The sequence below is a fragment of the Pararge aegeria genome, chromosome 12 (genome assembly GCF_905163445.1).
Source record: "Pararge aegeria chromosome 12, ilParAegt1.1, whole genome shotgun sequence".
NCBI lineage: Eukaryota > Metazoa > Arthropoda > Insecta > Lepidoptera > Nymphalidae > Pararge > Pararge aegeria.
Window position 1 is genome coordinate 5,140,052 of NC_053191.1, and position 18,410 is coordinate 5,158,461.

The window sequence follows — 18,410 nt, forward strand, 5'->3', positions numbered from 1 at the left end:
AAATTTGGCATAGTGTTAGCTCGTTTATGGGAGAACGACATAGGATAGGGTATATTAAAACTTGGGAAAAGTAAACGGTCCCATGTTACTTTTATAATCTGATAAAGCTAGTTTCTATGTATAACCGGTGACTACTTTACCTGTTGCAACCGTTGGTTGTTAGCTAGGAACTCTCTGTTGTCTCTCTCTACGCGGAGTCGCTCTGCCGCCTCGGCATCAGCACGTTCTGTCGCCAGCGCAGCCGCGGCACGCTCCTCCGCTAGCTCCCCACCGACTTCGGATAGCTGTAAAAAAAATAACAATAAGATATCACGAAGAAAATAAAGTTTAAGTTATATTTATTTAAATTATCTATGTATGTGTATCTTTACATTTTAGTATTTATGTATATCTATCAACACTCTTGGCACTATCCCGTTCTCTTGCCGTAAGTCCTATCTACAAAGGTTGCCTGTAAGAGATTGCTTGCAGCAATAAGGCCGCCTTTGCATGTCCACTTTGTGTATTGTATACTGCTTACTGTTTCTTTTCCTGTATGTTATACGTGCAATAAAGTGTTTCTTCTTCTTCTTCTTTAAGTATCAATCGAGAGCTTTTTGTGACAGCTCTTCCGGAGAAGTTCTACCGCCGTCCTTTGGCCTTAGGTTGATGGACAAAGGGCGGCTCTTTATAGCCCGTGTTTCTGTAATGCCCTACGAAGTTTTGATCAGTTTATAAACGATGGTTTCAAATCCTAGCTACCCTAGCTACCTAGAAGACTTCGAAACAACTGCAACGAGGCATAGTGTAGTGCCTAAGATGCCTGTAAGAGTACATTTAAACTTACAGCATTGCTTCTTTGCATGGGCAAACTAATTCTTTAACCAAGTTAACTGCAAGACCTAGGATTCCCGGTAGACTATGACACCCTTTTTGGCAATTCTTTAATAAGAGCTCGAGCCCCCAACATCTTTATTGCATGATTTTATATTATCTGGTCTGGTGGAAGGCGGTTCCCGATAAAGATGGCGGTGCCGGCATCATAAATCATTATGGGTGCCGATACCTACCCGCAGAAACCGATTCCATACCCCTGCCGTGTGATGACAGCAGCAGATCAGAGAATAGAAGAGTTGTTCACTTCCCCTCTACCAACGGGTGTCGAAAAAGGCGACTACGGGAATAAAACAAAAAACGAACAGCAGCGTCCTCTGTACTACTACTACTACCGTCTACTGCGATTACCAGCCCTTCCGCTGAACGTGGGGATTATGGGCAAACCCTCAAGTTGATAGAACATTAGTACAGCCGTGAACTGCTAGAGGCTATTAATGATCAGGTAAGTTCGCCACAATAATAAAACTGAAGGGCTAATTTTCTAACTCTCTCTCCAAGAAGCAGATATTTTATGGTAGAATCGAGGATACACCTTTTACAAGTAACACAACTGGCGCTAAATACCGAATGCTTTCTGGACGCGAGACAAATAGCATTTGCGGAATTATGATAATTAATGGCCTTGCTTTACTTATCCTGTAAGTAATAACATTCAAAAGCGAATAAGAAGTTTGAACGTTAATTTAGAAGAATGTTATATCTAATTGGGAACTATTGGAAGCGATCTTTCATTGACCGCGAAATAAATCGTGTTAGCAGAAATTACTTGGCGCAGTCAGAGTAAATAAATTGTTTGGAATTCTGTCGGGTAAATCATCTATAAAATGCGATGCCATTGGATGCCAGACATGTCTTTTAGTTGTCATGTTGACAGATTTTGTCTGGTAAATACACTTATATTTATAACTACATCGGTTATAATTAATTAAAATAAATATCCAAGTTGTAATTCTACAACGAATAGTTCTCTCCAGTACCATATTTTTGTATTTATTTATTTATTAAGAGCACTAACAACATGCATATTACACGTTTTTAAACGTAGCACACACACAAAAACATGGACTGATATGCACGTCAATTACAAGTGCACATAACATTGACAAAGCGTCGTGTAAACTTAATTTGACAAAAAATTTAACTCACCTTTAAGGCCTTTAGTCCGCGAGTGGACTGAGGTATTGGGGTTTTGCTTTTACAAAATTCTCTGTACCACACAATGATTATATTCGTTAAAGGCCGCCAACCTGCTTTTGAGCAGCGGGGTGGGTCAATGCTCTAATTAGTTGAGGGAGGAGCCCCGTTCCCAACAGTGGGAATGTTAATAAGCTGAGGATGATGGTCAAATAGGATTCCGATACCGTAAACGAACCACAAACTGATTAAATGCCTTGACTTATAAAAAAAACAAAAATTAATGAACAAAATAAAAGTAGAAAATAGCGTTAGATGTTTCCATCGCCTCGTAAAAAATAGTATCAAAACATAAATTTATGGCTTCGTGAATCGGCGTGACGCCGTTATATATGTCATACACTCGTATAATGTAAAGCAAGACAAAAGTTCCATTTCTTTTCCCAATTTTTACTTTTAGGTGCAAATTCTGTTTAGAAACCATTGAAGTTTTTAATTAACAAATGCGTAACTAAATAAATTGACATATGAAATGTTTATTACGCTAAATATGGGTGAGGATATAAAGTTCAAACTTGTTCTGCTGAGATTAATCTTAAATTTTATCAATTATATAAATGATAAAAAAAATATGAACCCTAAAACCTAACATTCGTTTTTCGGGAAGTCCTTGATAAAACAAGCTTTAGGATAGTTCAAAAAGTTTTTGAAGCCATAATTGCCTAAAATTTTATTAACGTTGGTTGTTTGGTTTGTTCATACTTTCATTTCAGAAAAATAAGGAATCAAATCATTTATCGTACGTACGAAGCTCTATAAACATTTACACAAACAAAATATCACTTGACATTATATTGTTTGAAGAGCAAAATAATGATAATGAATGGAATGGTAACGACTTGGTAATAACTCAGAGAACAAGCTAAAATTGGAACACATTGGTGCCGAGTGGGAGGTCCAGCCTTAACAACTATTTGATAGATCTGCATTAGATATAACACATAAACGCTTGCCAAGCGCATTAAGATTGCACTAACAGTTTAAATACATGTGAAATTCAAAATTATAATTTAATTGTAACAATTTTAATAACTTTATTATTAATAATTGAAAAGTTGAACATATTAGTATTACGATAGATAGCCAAGAATTTTACGCATTTGTAGAACCAGTCAAGTCAACAGTAAGAGGACAAAAAAAAGCTTTTGGCAAGCGTCTCGCTGATGCGGTAATAATGATCCGTGCCTCAAGCGCCATGGCTAATGCGTGAAACTATCGAACGGCCAGCTATAATTTATTATTGTATGTTTTTTTATTTTATTTATATAATTCCAGATTTAGAATGAATGCGATTTCTAGAAATAAGAAATTTTATACTTATGATTCACCTCATCCATTTCCGAAACTGTTGTTCGATCTTCGGAAATTCCTCTGGAAGATCGGCAAACACTGCTAGCTCTACTTCCAGTTCGGCTGAATAGAGTGAATCCTTTAATCATGATGTTTGTCGCTGACTTAGATCTTCCAATTTTCCTTTTTCCATCACAGTATATATCCAGATCATTCTTGTGTCCAAACCTTTTCCATTCATCCATAACATGGTCTGTTCTTTTCAAAAAGTTGTCAATTTTGCTACTTAGATAGTTCGAGGACGTCCCTTCTTCCAAGTGTGCCGCTATTGGTTTAAATCTTTGCCTTACAGGCTGTTTTTTGCATCCAAGCACGAAAGATAAATTAGCATCAAACACTACAGGGGCTTGTTCTTTGGATCGCAATTCTTGTAAGTTAACAGCATCCGATCTATCAGATGTTTGTGGATACAATCTTCTAGGAGTCGGACTCCTGTTGTAAAGTGTGGAATTCATGCTAGAGGAACGCGAAATAGGAACGAAAGTACCATTGCTGCTGCATGTTGAATATTGGCTCGCTGAACTCTTTACACTACTGTATGATGAAGGGCTCGGTGACCGTGAAACTAGTAAGTTATTGTTTGGAACATGCCGTTTCGCGAGCTCTGCAATTGAACCGGTTTCCACAGATAGCGACATACTCCTTTTGTATGATGGACTCGGTGAACGGGTTGTTAGATATTTTCCATTTTCAGCTGAACTTTGAGGTATCGTAACTACCTCTTTTAAAGGTTTAGTGATAAATAGTGTTTTACCGTTAAGTAGCCCCGTAGGTGCGACAGTTTCTTCAAAATTAATAGGCAGAGTTTTGGATTTCTTCACGGGCAGTATAGTTCGTCCAAGTGGGGCTTTAGGAGGTTTCTTAGGAGTTGCATCCAATATAATAGGCGGCGAAAGTGTCCCATTGGAGATCGGAGATAGTGCACCGTTGGTTGGTGACCCGTTAACATATTGTTCCGGTATCTGGATGTTCAGTTTATTGGTGCTCATGGCTCTGGCTTTCAGTGCTATACCCGCATGTGGCATTTTAGTCTACGCGGTGGCGCGCTTGCGTTTCCTACATGAGCGGAAGTGTTTTCCTTGGTGAAAGTCCAGTGCCATTTCACCGCTCCGTGCAGTATTAGTTTCGCGGCCGGCTCGCAATGCGTCGGGACATCGGTTGGAAATAGCACCGGCGTGTGAGGGCTCCGCGAACGCACTGCGCCGGCTAACTCGGTCGCCGGGCAGTCGTGGCCGCTCGACTATTTTAGTTTACGTAGATGTCGAAGTGCAACTCAAAATGACGCAGGTTGAACCTTCAAAATACACTGACAGTCCTTCGGCATACAGTTATTGTATGTTATATATTCTAACTGCGTAGACGCATCGACAGATAAATGAATACCTATAACTGATGATTGTTGTAAAATGGCTCTGGACTGAATATTTAATTCTAACACGGTTTACTTTTTATTAATGTTATTACAATGCTGGTGTGTCTTACAAATAAATGAATCAATAAATACGAAATACGAATGGACAGAAGCAGTCACTCGGAGATCATGAAGGTTGCACTAGGCAGACTTTACGTAAGTTCATGGTGTATAATTATGAAAAAAAAAAGAAACTTTTAAGCAACTATAATGTATCTAAGCTACTAGACAAGTTTTGGCTAAGAACAATCGTTTATGGCACTCCCGAAGACGGAGAAGCTTTAGACGACAAAGTTAAATTCGAAATTCGGTTTTCATGGATGGATACCTCTACAGTTACCGTTTGATAACTAGGTCACACCACCATAAAATTTTTGAATCAAAGAAACCCACCATGAAAAACTGTTATTTATGGGTTTCTATCCGAATTGATCATTTACGTCATCACAAACAAAAACTATACAACGTGTAACAGAATTACGAAATAATGTTTAATAATGCATATGTATATTTCATAAGGAATCACCCTGTAAAACTATGAAATGAAAAGAAGCATATTTATTTTTTCATACAAACGAATTCTACTACTACGCTACGCGACGAGTATCTAATAAAGTGACAGGAATGGCATGATTTTAATTTTGCATGTGATGTAAGGTCTGTATTTGATTTTTTTCAGAAAAAACTATGGCAGTGGTTTACTCAAAAACTATTTGGTTTTGGGTTTCGCAGAAGTCTCAGAGACTGTACATAATGTACCTCTAAAGCCCAAACCAAGTATTATTTCGGTTTTCCTTTACACGTTGTACCTATACAGTACAATGTTAGGGTATATTTCCAGCACCCAAAGGTCTGGGGCAAGTTATTTCCAACCGTCGTCGGTCTGTTTAATTTTCTGGAACGCTACTCCGACCCTATATATCCATCCCTGAAAGTCCTGTGTTAATGACTAGTTAAACGCAGAAAAATGTTATTATTTTCATCGCGTCGATAAAATTTATGTTAGGATGTTTACATTAGCCGAGGTCGAATCAGCTACGTACTAAAATTGAATTGCTGTATAGTCAAGAGCTACATTGTTTACCGTTGAAAGATGAAGAAAAGTGATTAGCGCTTCAGCCAATTAATTTATTCGCTTAGATACCTGTGACATTTTAAAAACATGGGATTTACTTGGAAGCTTGATACAGCTACTATCTGATGCCTCGAATTTTAAGCGTATAATTCTAAAAAGCAACCGGGATTTGGCCACGCAACCAAATAGTAAAATATGGTTTGGATTATAGGCTTTTAAGTAAATAAAATCAACCACCATCTTAACATGTTACAAACTAAACAAACTGCATCAGTTTTTTTTTGCTAACCAAGTTCGACTACAGATCGCGAAGGTTTGGCAACATTTAGGAATTGGATGTTTTGGTATAGAAATTCTTAGTGGGTACCAACCCGGAGTTTTGGAATTAGCAGTGTTCACCCCTTAACTTGGAGAGCACGAAGGTCAAGCTATTGTTTCCGGTTATTATCGTGATATACGTGATATTAATGGTAAAAATTCCAACAGTCTGCATTGGAGCAGCGTCTTGGGTCTATGCTCTATAATTGTTGTGAATTTCCTACCAAACTTCCATCCCACGTTTCACCCTCGTGTTTTTTGAGGGATCTCATGAGATGCTAAGGAAATATTTCCTCAATACGCCAAATGTCTAGGGACATCAGCTTTGTCTGCCAATCATTCAGTCAGTTACGGTGGTGTTTTATAGATATAAAGAGAGCTTTAAGTACTTTATATACGGTATTTTGGCAAAAACAGTATCTGTTTTGCCAAGAAATTGCAATATTGCTTTCAGTACATAACGATGTAAAACAGTTCCAAGTAGTTCCCGTTAAAATTATCGTAGGGTTAATGTTGTTGTTTGGATTTCTCGCAGTAATAACATCAATTGCACGAAATAATCTTCCAGAATTTCCGAAAATTGCTTACGCTTAGTTAGTTGTTGTGTAGTATAAAAATTATAATGGTGAAGTCGAGAAACGGAAAATAAGGATAAAAGCTCACATGACAAACTTCAGTTTCAACTTTTTAGTCTTTTTCCCATAAGGTTACAATTTTAAAATTCACTGCGTGTTTTTTTTTTGCGAAATTAGTAGTATTTTTGCAAAACGGAACGGATTTCTCCATTCTATCGATGTTATTATCGACAAAGTACTTTCATAAATAAAAAAACACATCACTTTAATAAATAATTTTTTAACCCAAAGAAATGATTGAGATTTGTAGAAATACTACCGACATACACTACAAGTGGCGAGGCTAAAGTAATGCATACCTCGGTGCAATGGTTGAGCATTTAGCTCGGAGAACCTACGGATGCTGCAGAGTGATTATGTATATCACAACAGGCTTGCGACAGGCGTAAATCTTTGCTGTCAAACGTCTCTTTTGGATGAAATAAAAAAAACAAAAGTGACGTTGGACAGCAAAGATCGCAAGATTTACGCCTGGCGTGAGATAGGTAATCACCCTGCGGGTCTCAAGGTGGTGGAATGGCGATACCGCATCGGAAAACGAAGTTCTTGAAGACTACGTCATCAAACCGTTCGCAAGGAATCCCTACTAAACACCACCGTCCAGCGGCGGGCGTCCAACGCTATTTATGATGATTGAAAGCGTGTAGCCGCTTTCAATCATCATAACCATTATGGATTCCAAATTAAATAATAATAAATAAATAAATAAATATACTACGAAAATACACACATCGCCATCTAGACCCAAAGTAAGCGTAGCTCGTGTTATGGGTACTAAGATGACTGATGATTATTTTTTTGAATATTATACATAAGTACTTATAATATACAGATAAATACCCAGTCACTGAAAAACATTCATGTTCATCACGCAAACATGTTCCAGTTGTGGCAATCGGACCCACGGCCATGGACTCAGAAAGCAGGGTCGCTGCCCACTGCGCCTGCCGGTCGTCAAAATCAAAAATACCGAAATGAATCCTATAACAATACACGAAGCTAAATGGATTTAACTTTGAGCATTAAAGTAGGTATTGTCGGATCAATCCAATGAGAAATAAATAACGCGGTGGCAGCTGCCAATATGCGTTGCAAGCGAGAAGCCAGTACGCCCAAATGATCTCACATCCGTCACGGATTTGAACGAATTACGCAATTCCGTTTAACCGTAAGAACAAACAACGAGTAGGTATATTGGTGCCAATGGAGAAGATTACTAAAAACTTTTAAGCAGAGGGCGCTGTGTGGTTGTATTTGCCAGTTGTCACCAGTCTGGGGTTTTGGTCTGTAGCTATCACTTAGTATGCCCATCCGCAGCCTATTAACGTGCACTGCATGGCACAGGCCTCGTTTCTCATACTAAAGACAGTTTTAGAGCACATACCCACCACGCTACTCCAATACGGGTTGGTGGGCTTTAACGACTTACCACTGCATGAATGTTTGATTTAATTTCAATTTTTTGTATTTAATAATTTTTAAAAACATGCATTGTTGAGTACATAACAATCTACTGATCGAATGACGCGAATTAGAAGTTATCAAAGGTTGACATTTCGTTTGTATTACACATTTAGTGCTCTCTTTGCGTTCTTCCGGATACTGCTGTACGTAAAATCTCTATCTTTAACAAGGTTGACAACGGCTAAAAGTTATATAGGCCATCTGTTTCACATGTGTGGAAAAGCATAGCAGTAGGTACTTTACAGTAGTTACTTAGAACTGCCCATTTAGATTAATTTAGAAAGATTTTTGTACGAAAACATTGCTACCGTTGTATACTATTGGCTAGCTTGTTTACCTGCTTTAATAAAGATATTAAATAAAATTTAAATGTTCCCTGGACCACCTGGAAAGCATGCCGTTTAAAACAAAATGAAGAACTTTTCAAATCCGTTTAGGCGTCTTCGAGTAATCGGATAACATACATAAAAAAAGAGGATTCCGACGAATTGAGAACCTCCTCGAAGTACACAAATTCATCAATTTCTAATCTGCCTATTTTAGAGTTTTTAACGTCATTCAAGCAGCCCGCGAGAAACTCAGCAGTTTCTCTTTTAAATATCAACATTTTACACTTTAACAGCCAATAAATTACTTCAGAAAAATATATTCTCACAAAATACCATTTGTATAATAAAATGTATATAGGTACATAATTATTTTCAGTTGATGTGACTCAACCATATAAAAAGCTGTACGCTTTTGGTGCTAAGTCATAAGATGTCTCGTGGGTGTAAGATACAAATTACAATGATAAAATATCTTTGTTACATACGCTTACTAAAAAAAGTCTGATTTATATTCAGTTGATGTTTGTAGAACTGTCTTAATTACATAGTCATGTCATGCTTCTTTAATAATTGCGACGAACCGTCATTGGTCGCATACCTACAATTTAACAAAAAAACAGCCGTGCACTAAAAATTTGCAAATGACGGTATCTCTGAATAAGTATTACGTATTATTATTTATTTATTATTTTCCACTTTGATGGCATGTTTATTCTATTTGGACATATCTGATATTGAAAAACAAACTTCATAACCTTATAAACCGCACTGCAACAAAATTCCTAAAAAAATAAAAATGGTTCGAGACACCTAAATTTTAACGCCGCGTTTACTGGACGCCATGTTGACTCTTTCGGGTTTTACTTTTCGTCAAGAATTATTAAAATTGGATTTGCGGTCCATCATAAGGAAGTTATGATTGTAAAAATAAACGTAACCAACACACTAAATAGACTGCTTAACTCATAACCTGTTTCCCTCAATGGCTTCATAGTAAACACATTTTACATTTCACTGCATATAATTATGTAAAAGAACGTAAAGAATTTTAACTTTAGTTTCAACCTTCAACTATTATAAGACAGTGGAGTGATACCAAAATCGACTATGCAATTGACCATTCGAATCGATCTAATATCTCTAATCTTATTTGAGTGCTATGCCAATACTGACAAGAAATACAGGCTAAGCCATTGATTTAATATATTTCGATTATAATCGGGCTAACATAATATCCCTCTTTTTGAGTCAGATTTTTTTAAGATTTCAAAATTATTTTTTTCACTATCAGCCTAATAATGCCCTACTGCTGGCGTGGTTGGTACAAACGTCATTTTTCAAAGACCATCTTTGATAATCATCATCATCATCATCATCATCAATAATAAATATAAGAATATCAGAATAATAAACAACGCTGAGGACTGTAAACTTATGCAGAATGATATTAATAGAATACTCCAGTGGTTCTCTGATAACAATCTTGATCTTAATGTAAAAAAAGTGTACACATATTAAATTTACACGGAAACTAAACGTTATACCTTCGACATATAATATTGGTAACAATTCCCTCGGTGAAGTAAATACGGTTAGGGATTTAGGAGTAATTTTCTCTTTAATTTTTATTTAACTTTCGTACCCCACATTGACAGTGTGATAAATAAGGCATCAAAAATGTTAGTGGTTTGTAATACGTAATGGTAAGGAATTTACTTTAACCAATACAAACATATTGTTGTATAAATCACTAGTACTTAGTATCGTGGAGTATTGCAGTACCGTTTGGCGACCACATTATTCGACGCATATGCTTAGGATTGAGCGGGTTCAAAAGCGCTTTGTTTGGCATCTTACTTTTGGGACTGGCAAGGCCCGAAGACTGAAAAGTTACAAACATCGTCTAAAGTTAAAAAAAAAAACACAGCAACCCATTACCGGCCCACTACAGAGCACGGGTCTCCTCCCACAATGAGAAGTGGTTAAAACGTAGTCCACCACGCTGTACGGATTGGTGGATTCCAAACAACTTTAAGAACATTATGTAGGACTCTCAGGCATGCAGGTTTCCTCACGATGTTTTCCTTCACTGTTGAAGCAAGTGATATTTTAATTACTTAAAACGCACATAACTGAGAAAAGTTAGAGGTGCGGGCTGGGATTCGAATTCGGCTCCACGAATTAAGTCCAGCTCCTATCCTAACCAATGCGCTATCACCGCTTCTTTGATTATTCTATACGATTATAAGCACTGAAAATTTCTTGCCGGAAAACCCAATAAAATTTTTGGCTTTAGCCGGTTATAGAGTCCAGGACCTGGGGATCCGTATTTGAACAAGCTATTCACTAGACCAACGATGTAGTCTTTGTTCGTTAGATTTTAATTAACAAAGTCAGAGCGTTTAATACTCCAGCGGAATATTTCGGGAGAGGTAAATCAATCTTTAAATGGGATGCAGTGGCTCGGTTCTCTTGTAGGTATTATGGTACGTTCATACTGACCGTTGATAAGTAGCGTTATACTGGTAGCACTCTCTGGCGCAACGGTGAACGCTGTGAATTTAAGTGGGAGGCCTTGGGTTCTATTCCTAGTAGGCGCAATTTAGGAACTTATAATTTCCGAATTTCGTCTGGTTTGGTCTGGTAGGAGGCTTCGGCTGCGGCTAGTAACTACCCGACCTACAAAGACGTGCTGCTAAGCGATTAAGTCTTTCGGTGCGATGTCGCGTAGAAAACCATTAGGGGGTATGGCTACCATACTGCCTTACAGGTTAGCCGGCTACCATCTTAGACTGCATCATCACTTACCACCAGGTGAGACTGCAGTCTAACTTGTACTAGATTTGACTATACAATAACGTTGATTACAGCCTTCAGTCCAGCAGTGGACTGTTATGGGCTATTAATGAGAGCGTTAATTTAACCTCACTCAATAAATGGGTTATATAATAAATAATGCGGGGATTGGATCGTTTAAACATATTAACAAAGCCTTCTAATATGTAATTGGAAATGACAGACGGACTGTTATCTATCAACGTACAGCTCACTGCACGCTTACGTACAGCTCTTGTAAACTAATGGACAGATAAGGCTGAAATTTTGCATACATAGATAGATACTATAAATATATAAGGAATCCATATATATAGATAATATATTCCTCTGTCAAATTCACTACAGTAACTAGTATTGCTGCACATAAACAAATCAAATATATATTTTCAAATGCTGTTTACTTTTAAGAAAACATTACACTTGAAAAGAATATTTAATATAAAAAAAGAAGAATAAATAAAATAAAACAACGTAGGCGTCCACTTAAGAATGCATTAAATATACGGTGAAAAACAGTGAGTAGTAACATATTTAAGCATTGGTGATAAACGAGAAACAGGAGGTCCTTATGTTAGGTTCCTTATTTAACTTTATATACTGTAATAGATAACGTCGCTGAGACCACGATTACAAAGTCATATCGAGCCAATTACAGGTTCTTAAGTATTGGCCATTGTTTGCTTACGACCGATCTTGAGAACCTTTTACTATGTCGGTTTATTACAACGAGCCTACGTTATAAATTATATTTTCGTTAGATGATGTAGAAAGTTAATATCGCCAGTGCAAAAGCTAATGTGAAAGCGGCACAGGATTTGCGCGAGTTAAAAAGATTTTAATTTGATGGAAAATTGCAAAACGATGTTGTTTTATACATGTCACGTATGACCTACATCGCAGAGTTTATTACGCAGGCTGAAAAATTGGGGAAAACTTCATCATACACGTACAATGTGTGTAGGCCAACAACCTTTTGATGTATCATAAATAGATCTAGTTTTTATTCTTAAATTAAATAAGAAAACGTTGAAATAAAATCTAAAAATATTGACAGTACTACAAAAAAAACCGGACTCTTCATGATTGAAAGAAATTATTAATATTTTAAAATGTAATTTTTATATAACCTTAACGCCCCTAAAATAAAACTTATAATAATTCGGAAACAAAATGACAGCAATATTAAATTAATATTGCTTTAAGCGTTGGTAGTATTCCCCTCTGGGGCTGACGTAGGCTGGAATGATTTACCTAATTGAATATATACCTATTTATGGTAGATTGCTCTTTGATTTGCATTTAGGCCTTTTTTCAGTTTGGTGTACAGAAGTGTTATTAAGGTATGGCTTTTAATGGCTTTAGTCATAGGATACTTTTAAGCCGTAGGAAATAACGTTTCCTGTAGGTTTTTTGAAACTGTAAATCACAGACGAATTCGCCGGCAGTGTTTAATAATCTGGACCCAGCTTCAGAAAACGTTTAGGGTGGGTACTAAGACAGTTATTTCGGGTAAATGTCTGGATTCCTTATTTGATACAACCGGGATTACAACTGGAAACCTTTTGTTCTTGAATCAATTTAGCACGACCGCGCTACCCGATCGGTCGTTTGAATAAGCTATTTACAATCGTCATGATCATAAAAATAAGTACCCAGGCATTAAAAGTATGGAATAAATCGTTCTACATAATTCCCCGTAAATTCGTGTAGCTGACTTGTGATTATCCTTATGTCTTTTCAGTCTTTTTTTATCCAACATAACCTCGATACTTTGTAGCAGGGTCTACAAACTTTTGACCGGAGAACTCAAATACGATTAAATTCGACGATTCAACTAGATGTTACCTGCGTTCATCGTCCGCGTTTTTTTTTATGCCACTACAATCTTACCTGATTGTTAGTAATTATGATGATGGCATGCACAGGGAGTATGCCGGTTATATTTAAACCATACCCCTAATCGGATTCTACGCGACATCGTCATACCGGAACGCTGAATCGCATAGCGGCACGTCTTTATCCGTAGGGTGGTCTAGCCACGGCCGAAGCCTCCCACCAGATCAGATCAGAGAAAATTCAGAAATAATAAATTCCCAAATTGCCCCTACCGGAATTCAAACGTCCAGTTTAAGACCTCACCGCTGCGTCATAATTAGGGGTTTTAACAAATCCCGTGGGACCCGATTGTTTTCCTGGGATAAGAATCAGCCTATATTACTCTCCGTTGTTCATCGATCTCTATAGCAAAAATCAATGTGACTGGTTGCGTAGTTAGCGTGAAGGAAAGACAAAAACACAAACTAGCAAATAAAGACACTTTGGCATTTATAACATTAGTAAGGATTATAACAAAGCAGAGGAGTGTGTTTGTTTAATCTTTGGCGTGCACTTCATACATGCACAAAAGCACTGCATACCCTAAAATTTTAGTATAACTCAAACAGGGGCAGGATTTTATGCCATTTTCCTTCTTTATGCATACCCTGGTCAAAAACCCTGTGCACGCCACTGTGACAGTCCAACCATCAGAAAATTCACATGGCGTATGTGAGTTTACAAGATTGTAAATACTCAATCTTTAACCCACGTTGTCTTTTTTTGTAATGATTGGTATCCATCCGCCTCCGTCTTTGCATCTTTTTGTTTTTGCATACATTCGTTGACCTCAAAGTATTTTCGTGTACTTTTTGCGAATATGACGTCCGGAATTTTATCCAAATTCCTATTGCGTTTAATATATAGCTGTGTTTTTAGAATCCTACAATTATATAATCAACTACGTATATATTACATGTCTAGTATCTAGTAGTTGGCTTTGGTTAAAGTTCATACTCGTAAATGCTCAATAAATATGTCTAACATTTTGGATTTCATATCGCTTGGCGCAAGACCGCAAGAAGTTCGATACGCAGACGGCCAGCCCCCACTAGGGCTCGCACAAAAAGAAGAAGAATCAATTTTAGATATTAAAATACATCTTTAAAAACAACCATAAAATAATTAACTAAAGCGTTAAGTTAACGTTTTTTTATATCAAAAAAGGAAAACCCATGATCGCGAAGCATGGAAGAACCTGGGGGAGGCCTATGCTGAAGCAAGACAATCAAGCAAAACCGGTGTCTTGATAAGTAAATAATCAGTAAGATAAGATTGTTGAAAAGGCTATAAATAAATAAAGATGCCAAAAAAAACAACAAATTCATAGCTACATTTACAAAACCTACTTAAACTTTAAAGATTATTGTGTGTATCGTATTTTTATAACGTCAGAGTAAAATATAAAGATTTCAAAAGGGTCACTAGATGGCGGTGATGGATATCGAATTCAATATTCGAAAACAACAACTTTTACTAGTGGTAAAACTATGTGATTAGGTAAATAAGCGACCAATCGATACTTTACTATTGATTCTTTTTGATGCATTTCAGACTTAGAATGCAATAAAATAAATGCCTTTGCTATATCGAACCGCGAACCAAAGCGTAACGTTACTGAGCCAAAGTATACAAATAAAATGATACAACCAATTTTCTAGCTTCGTATATCTATGTACCAACTGGATCTTCATATATCGACTGAAGAGTTGAGTTATATAAGCGTTTCATTCACGGACGTTTATTTTTTTGTTACATTTTATTTTTAGCTCTCGGTCAAGGAAACTTGTGTGTAAGCTTCATAGTGGAATTATGACGAACCTATGAAATGTTCGTTCGCATGTCTTCAAAGATTATTCCATTTGTCAAATGCTTGCCAAGGTATTTGACAAATAACTGAATTTCCTTTGAATCAAAGGGAATATCATTTACACGTTTACATTGGCGGTGTAAATTAATTGGCGCGTGTCCTGACTACCCAAGATATTATATGGATGGTTTGTAACAGAATTTAATTAAATAATTCTAACTTTATTATATTAACAGTCGTTTATACCAAGTGAATCAGTGATGGCGCAGTGAGTAGGAGCTCAACTTCACTTTCGCGGGGCTGAATTCGAATCCCAGTACGCATCTCTAACTTTCTAAGTTATATGTGCGTTTAAGTAATTAAAAATATCACTTACTTCGACGGTGAAGGAAAACATCGTGAGGAAACCTGCATGCCTGAGAGTTCTACATAATGTTCTCAAGGGTATGTGGAGTCCACCAAACGCCACTGGGGCTATCAGCGTGGTGGACTACGGCCTTTAACCCCTTCTCATTGTGGTAGGTGACCTAAACCTTTAGTGGTCCGGTAATGGGTCGATATGGTGAAGATGACACCAAGTGAGATATAATTAAAAATGTATGACATTCCTACACATCCGTTCCCATCTTGAAAAAAGGTTTAAAATTGACTTAAAAAAATGTATTATTTTAAAGTTTAACTTAACACATAAACTGAAAACCTTGGGGTACAATAGAAATAACAGTTTTATTGCGTGACCGAGCTTCACTTCATCGATCTTTGAATTTAATAAATTAAGGAACCACATTATCTTAACGATAACTGTCAAAAAAACATATTCTCAATATGGGATATAACAATTTGCATCAGGCTGCTAATATTATGCGTACGACGAGAATAATACTGATTGTAACGATTGAAATACCAGAACGATGAAAGGTAATTAAACTAATACCAAAAACGTTGCACACAGTTTAAAATAATATTTTGGATATTAATTTGCATACTTACACGCATTTATATCCATTAAATTCACACGAGAGTATAATAAATTATTATTATTATTATAATTTTATTATTGCACGTTCACTCCACTTAGTTTTGAATGAGAATTTGCGCTATACAAATTATTTTAGACTATGATCAGCATACACATTTTGTATTTTTTGATACACTGTTTACAATAGTGTAGCAAATATTTGTGGGTAGTTTTATCATAATTATTCTGACAAGAAATGCACCCTCAACTCGTCAAACTCCTATACAAGACGTCACTATTCCGTGGACAGGCATATTAATCCTTTGGCTCAAGGAGAGCTGGTATGTACAGTCAGCTGCAAAACTAGAATGCGTATACCTGTATTGAAAATTTAAATGCTTTTTTATAAAATAGTCGTAGTATCAGGTTTTGTTGTTATAAAATAAGAGTTTTATAATTAAAACTAGGTTACAGGTATTACTAAACTAAATTTTATCGGAGCATTTCAAAAACTTTCTCAATATAAATAAATTTTTATTTGTTAAGAAATCTTGAGCCTACATAAGTAATACTTCAAATTGGAAAAGAAAATTTACATGTAAAAAAAACAAAATGCTTTTTTTTTTAAATCCACTTCCAGTTAGTCCTTGACCGCGATCCTACCCGGTGGTAAGTGATGATGCATTTCAAGATGGTTAGTTTTTTAGATAGCGATTAGGTTTACATTCGTCATACCTCTACTCAGTTTCTACGCGACATCGTGCCGGAACGCTTAATCGCTTGGTGGTACCTCTTTGTCTGTAAGGTGGTAACTAGCCACAGCCGAAGCATGTGGATGCTTCACACAAAATCACGATCACGGATTACGACTGAGTATTATTCGATACAAATCATATGACTTCTCGAACTGAGATGGATGCGGATAATTCAATATTCGGTATCAGCCAATCAGCGTGACGATACAGTTGGCAACCCCACAAAGTTTGTATCGACCTATACCTACTTTAAGAGATTTCTGTAGCTCACTATACGTCTTAATGCATTGCGCTTCACTGAACGGAGGTTAATAATCAAACCCATTGTTTTCGATTGCAATAGTCGATAAGTACCTAAAGTACACACACAATGATATTTCCATAGAGAATTGATTTCACATTGACATCGACTATGCACGTAAACTGAATTTATTGATGATCAGATCAGACATGATCATTAGGTTTAGTTTATTGATCGAGTGATTTATATATTTCATTTTACGATTAGTTTTTGTGATTTAAAGTATATATTAGGTTTTCTATATTTAAAAACCACTGGCATGAGACCCATATCTTTGACGGTACCTACCCATAGAGTTTGATATGCAAAAAGGAATCTTCCCTTTTGATGATTCCCCGCACAAAAAAATCCTAAGTGCGACATTTTGCAAAGATTAGCTCTTAAGGCATGCATAGGTAACTGGTTGTTTAAAGAAAGGATAGTTTCCCATCGGTCAGACAGCGTTCGATTCCCGGCGGGACTTTCTGTGATTACGTTCGCTTTAAGCAATTTGATATCACTTGCTATTTACGGGATAACATCGCGTAATCTTGCTATTTACGGGATAACATCGCGTAATCTTGCTATTTACGGGATAACATCGCGTAAATCTTCAGGGCGTGAAGTGAAGTCTGCCAATCCGCACAATATAACATTTTGGACTAAGGTCGAATCCCTTCTCGTTCTGAGAGGACACCCGTGCGCTGTGGTCCGATACTGATGATGATGATAAAGATGAATGTTAGTATAGAAGTATATATAAAGCGGTGATATCCTAGTGGGTAAGGCTGCGGCTTTTCTATTAGGGGGCCGAGTTCGATCCCCCGTCCAACTTTTCGAAGTTATGTGCGTTTTAAATTTAAGCAATTAAAATATCACTTGCTTTATCGGTGGAGGAAAAAATCCTGAGGATACCTGCATGCCTGTTCTCTATACTGCCAATCAGCACAAGATAACAATGTGGACTACAGCCTAAACTCTTCTCGTTAGAGAACCGTGCGCTGTGGGCCGGTAATGGATTGATGGTGATGACGAAAAATAATGTTGAAGTATATTTAGGGAGTGTGGATATAAACCGTAGCCAACATTCATGTCAGGAGAGTTTCTTTATATAGTTGTTGTTGTTTCCAATCTGAGACGCCAGCGACATCTAGCTGCGTTGCAGTACAGTTGGTTATTTCAGTCCTACACTGCAGTGCACATTATGTATGGTTCAGTGTTCAGTTCTAATGCAGCCTTTAA

The 18,410-nt window shown here is 36.9% G+C and overlaps 1 protein-coding gene across 6 annotated transcripts in view; it reads right to left on the reverse strand.

The window, feature by feature from the left end:
- The window catches only part of LOC120627972 (unconventional myosin-XVIIIa), a 281,655-nt gene that overhangs the window by 13,448 nt on the left and 249,797 nt on the right, over window positions 1-18,410 (reverse strand). For all 6 annotated transcript variants that reach the window (XM_039896116.1, XM_039896114.1, XM_039896115.1 and 3 more), the window contains one exon: window positions 141-284. In XM_039896116.1, coding sequence (XP_039752050.1) covers window positions 141-284 — 144 coding nt within the window. The remainder of the gene's footprint in view (window positions 1-140; window positions 285-18,410) is intronic.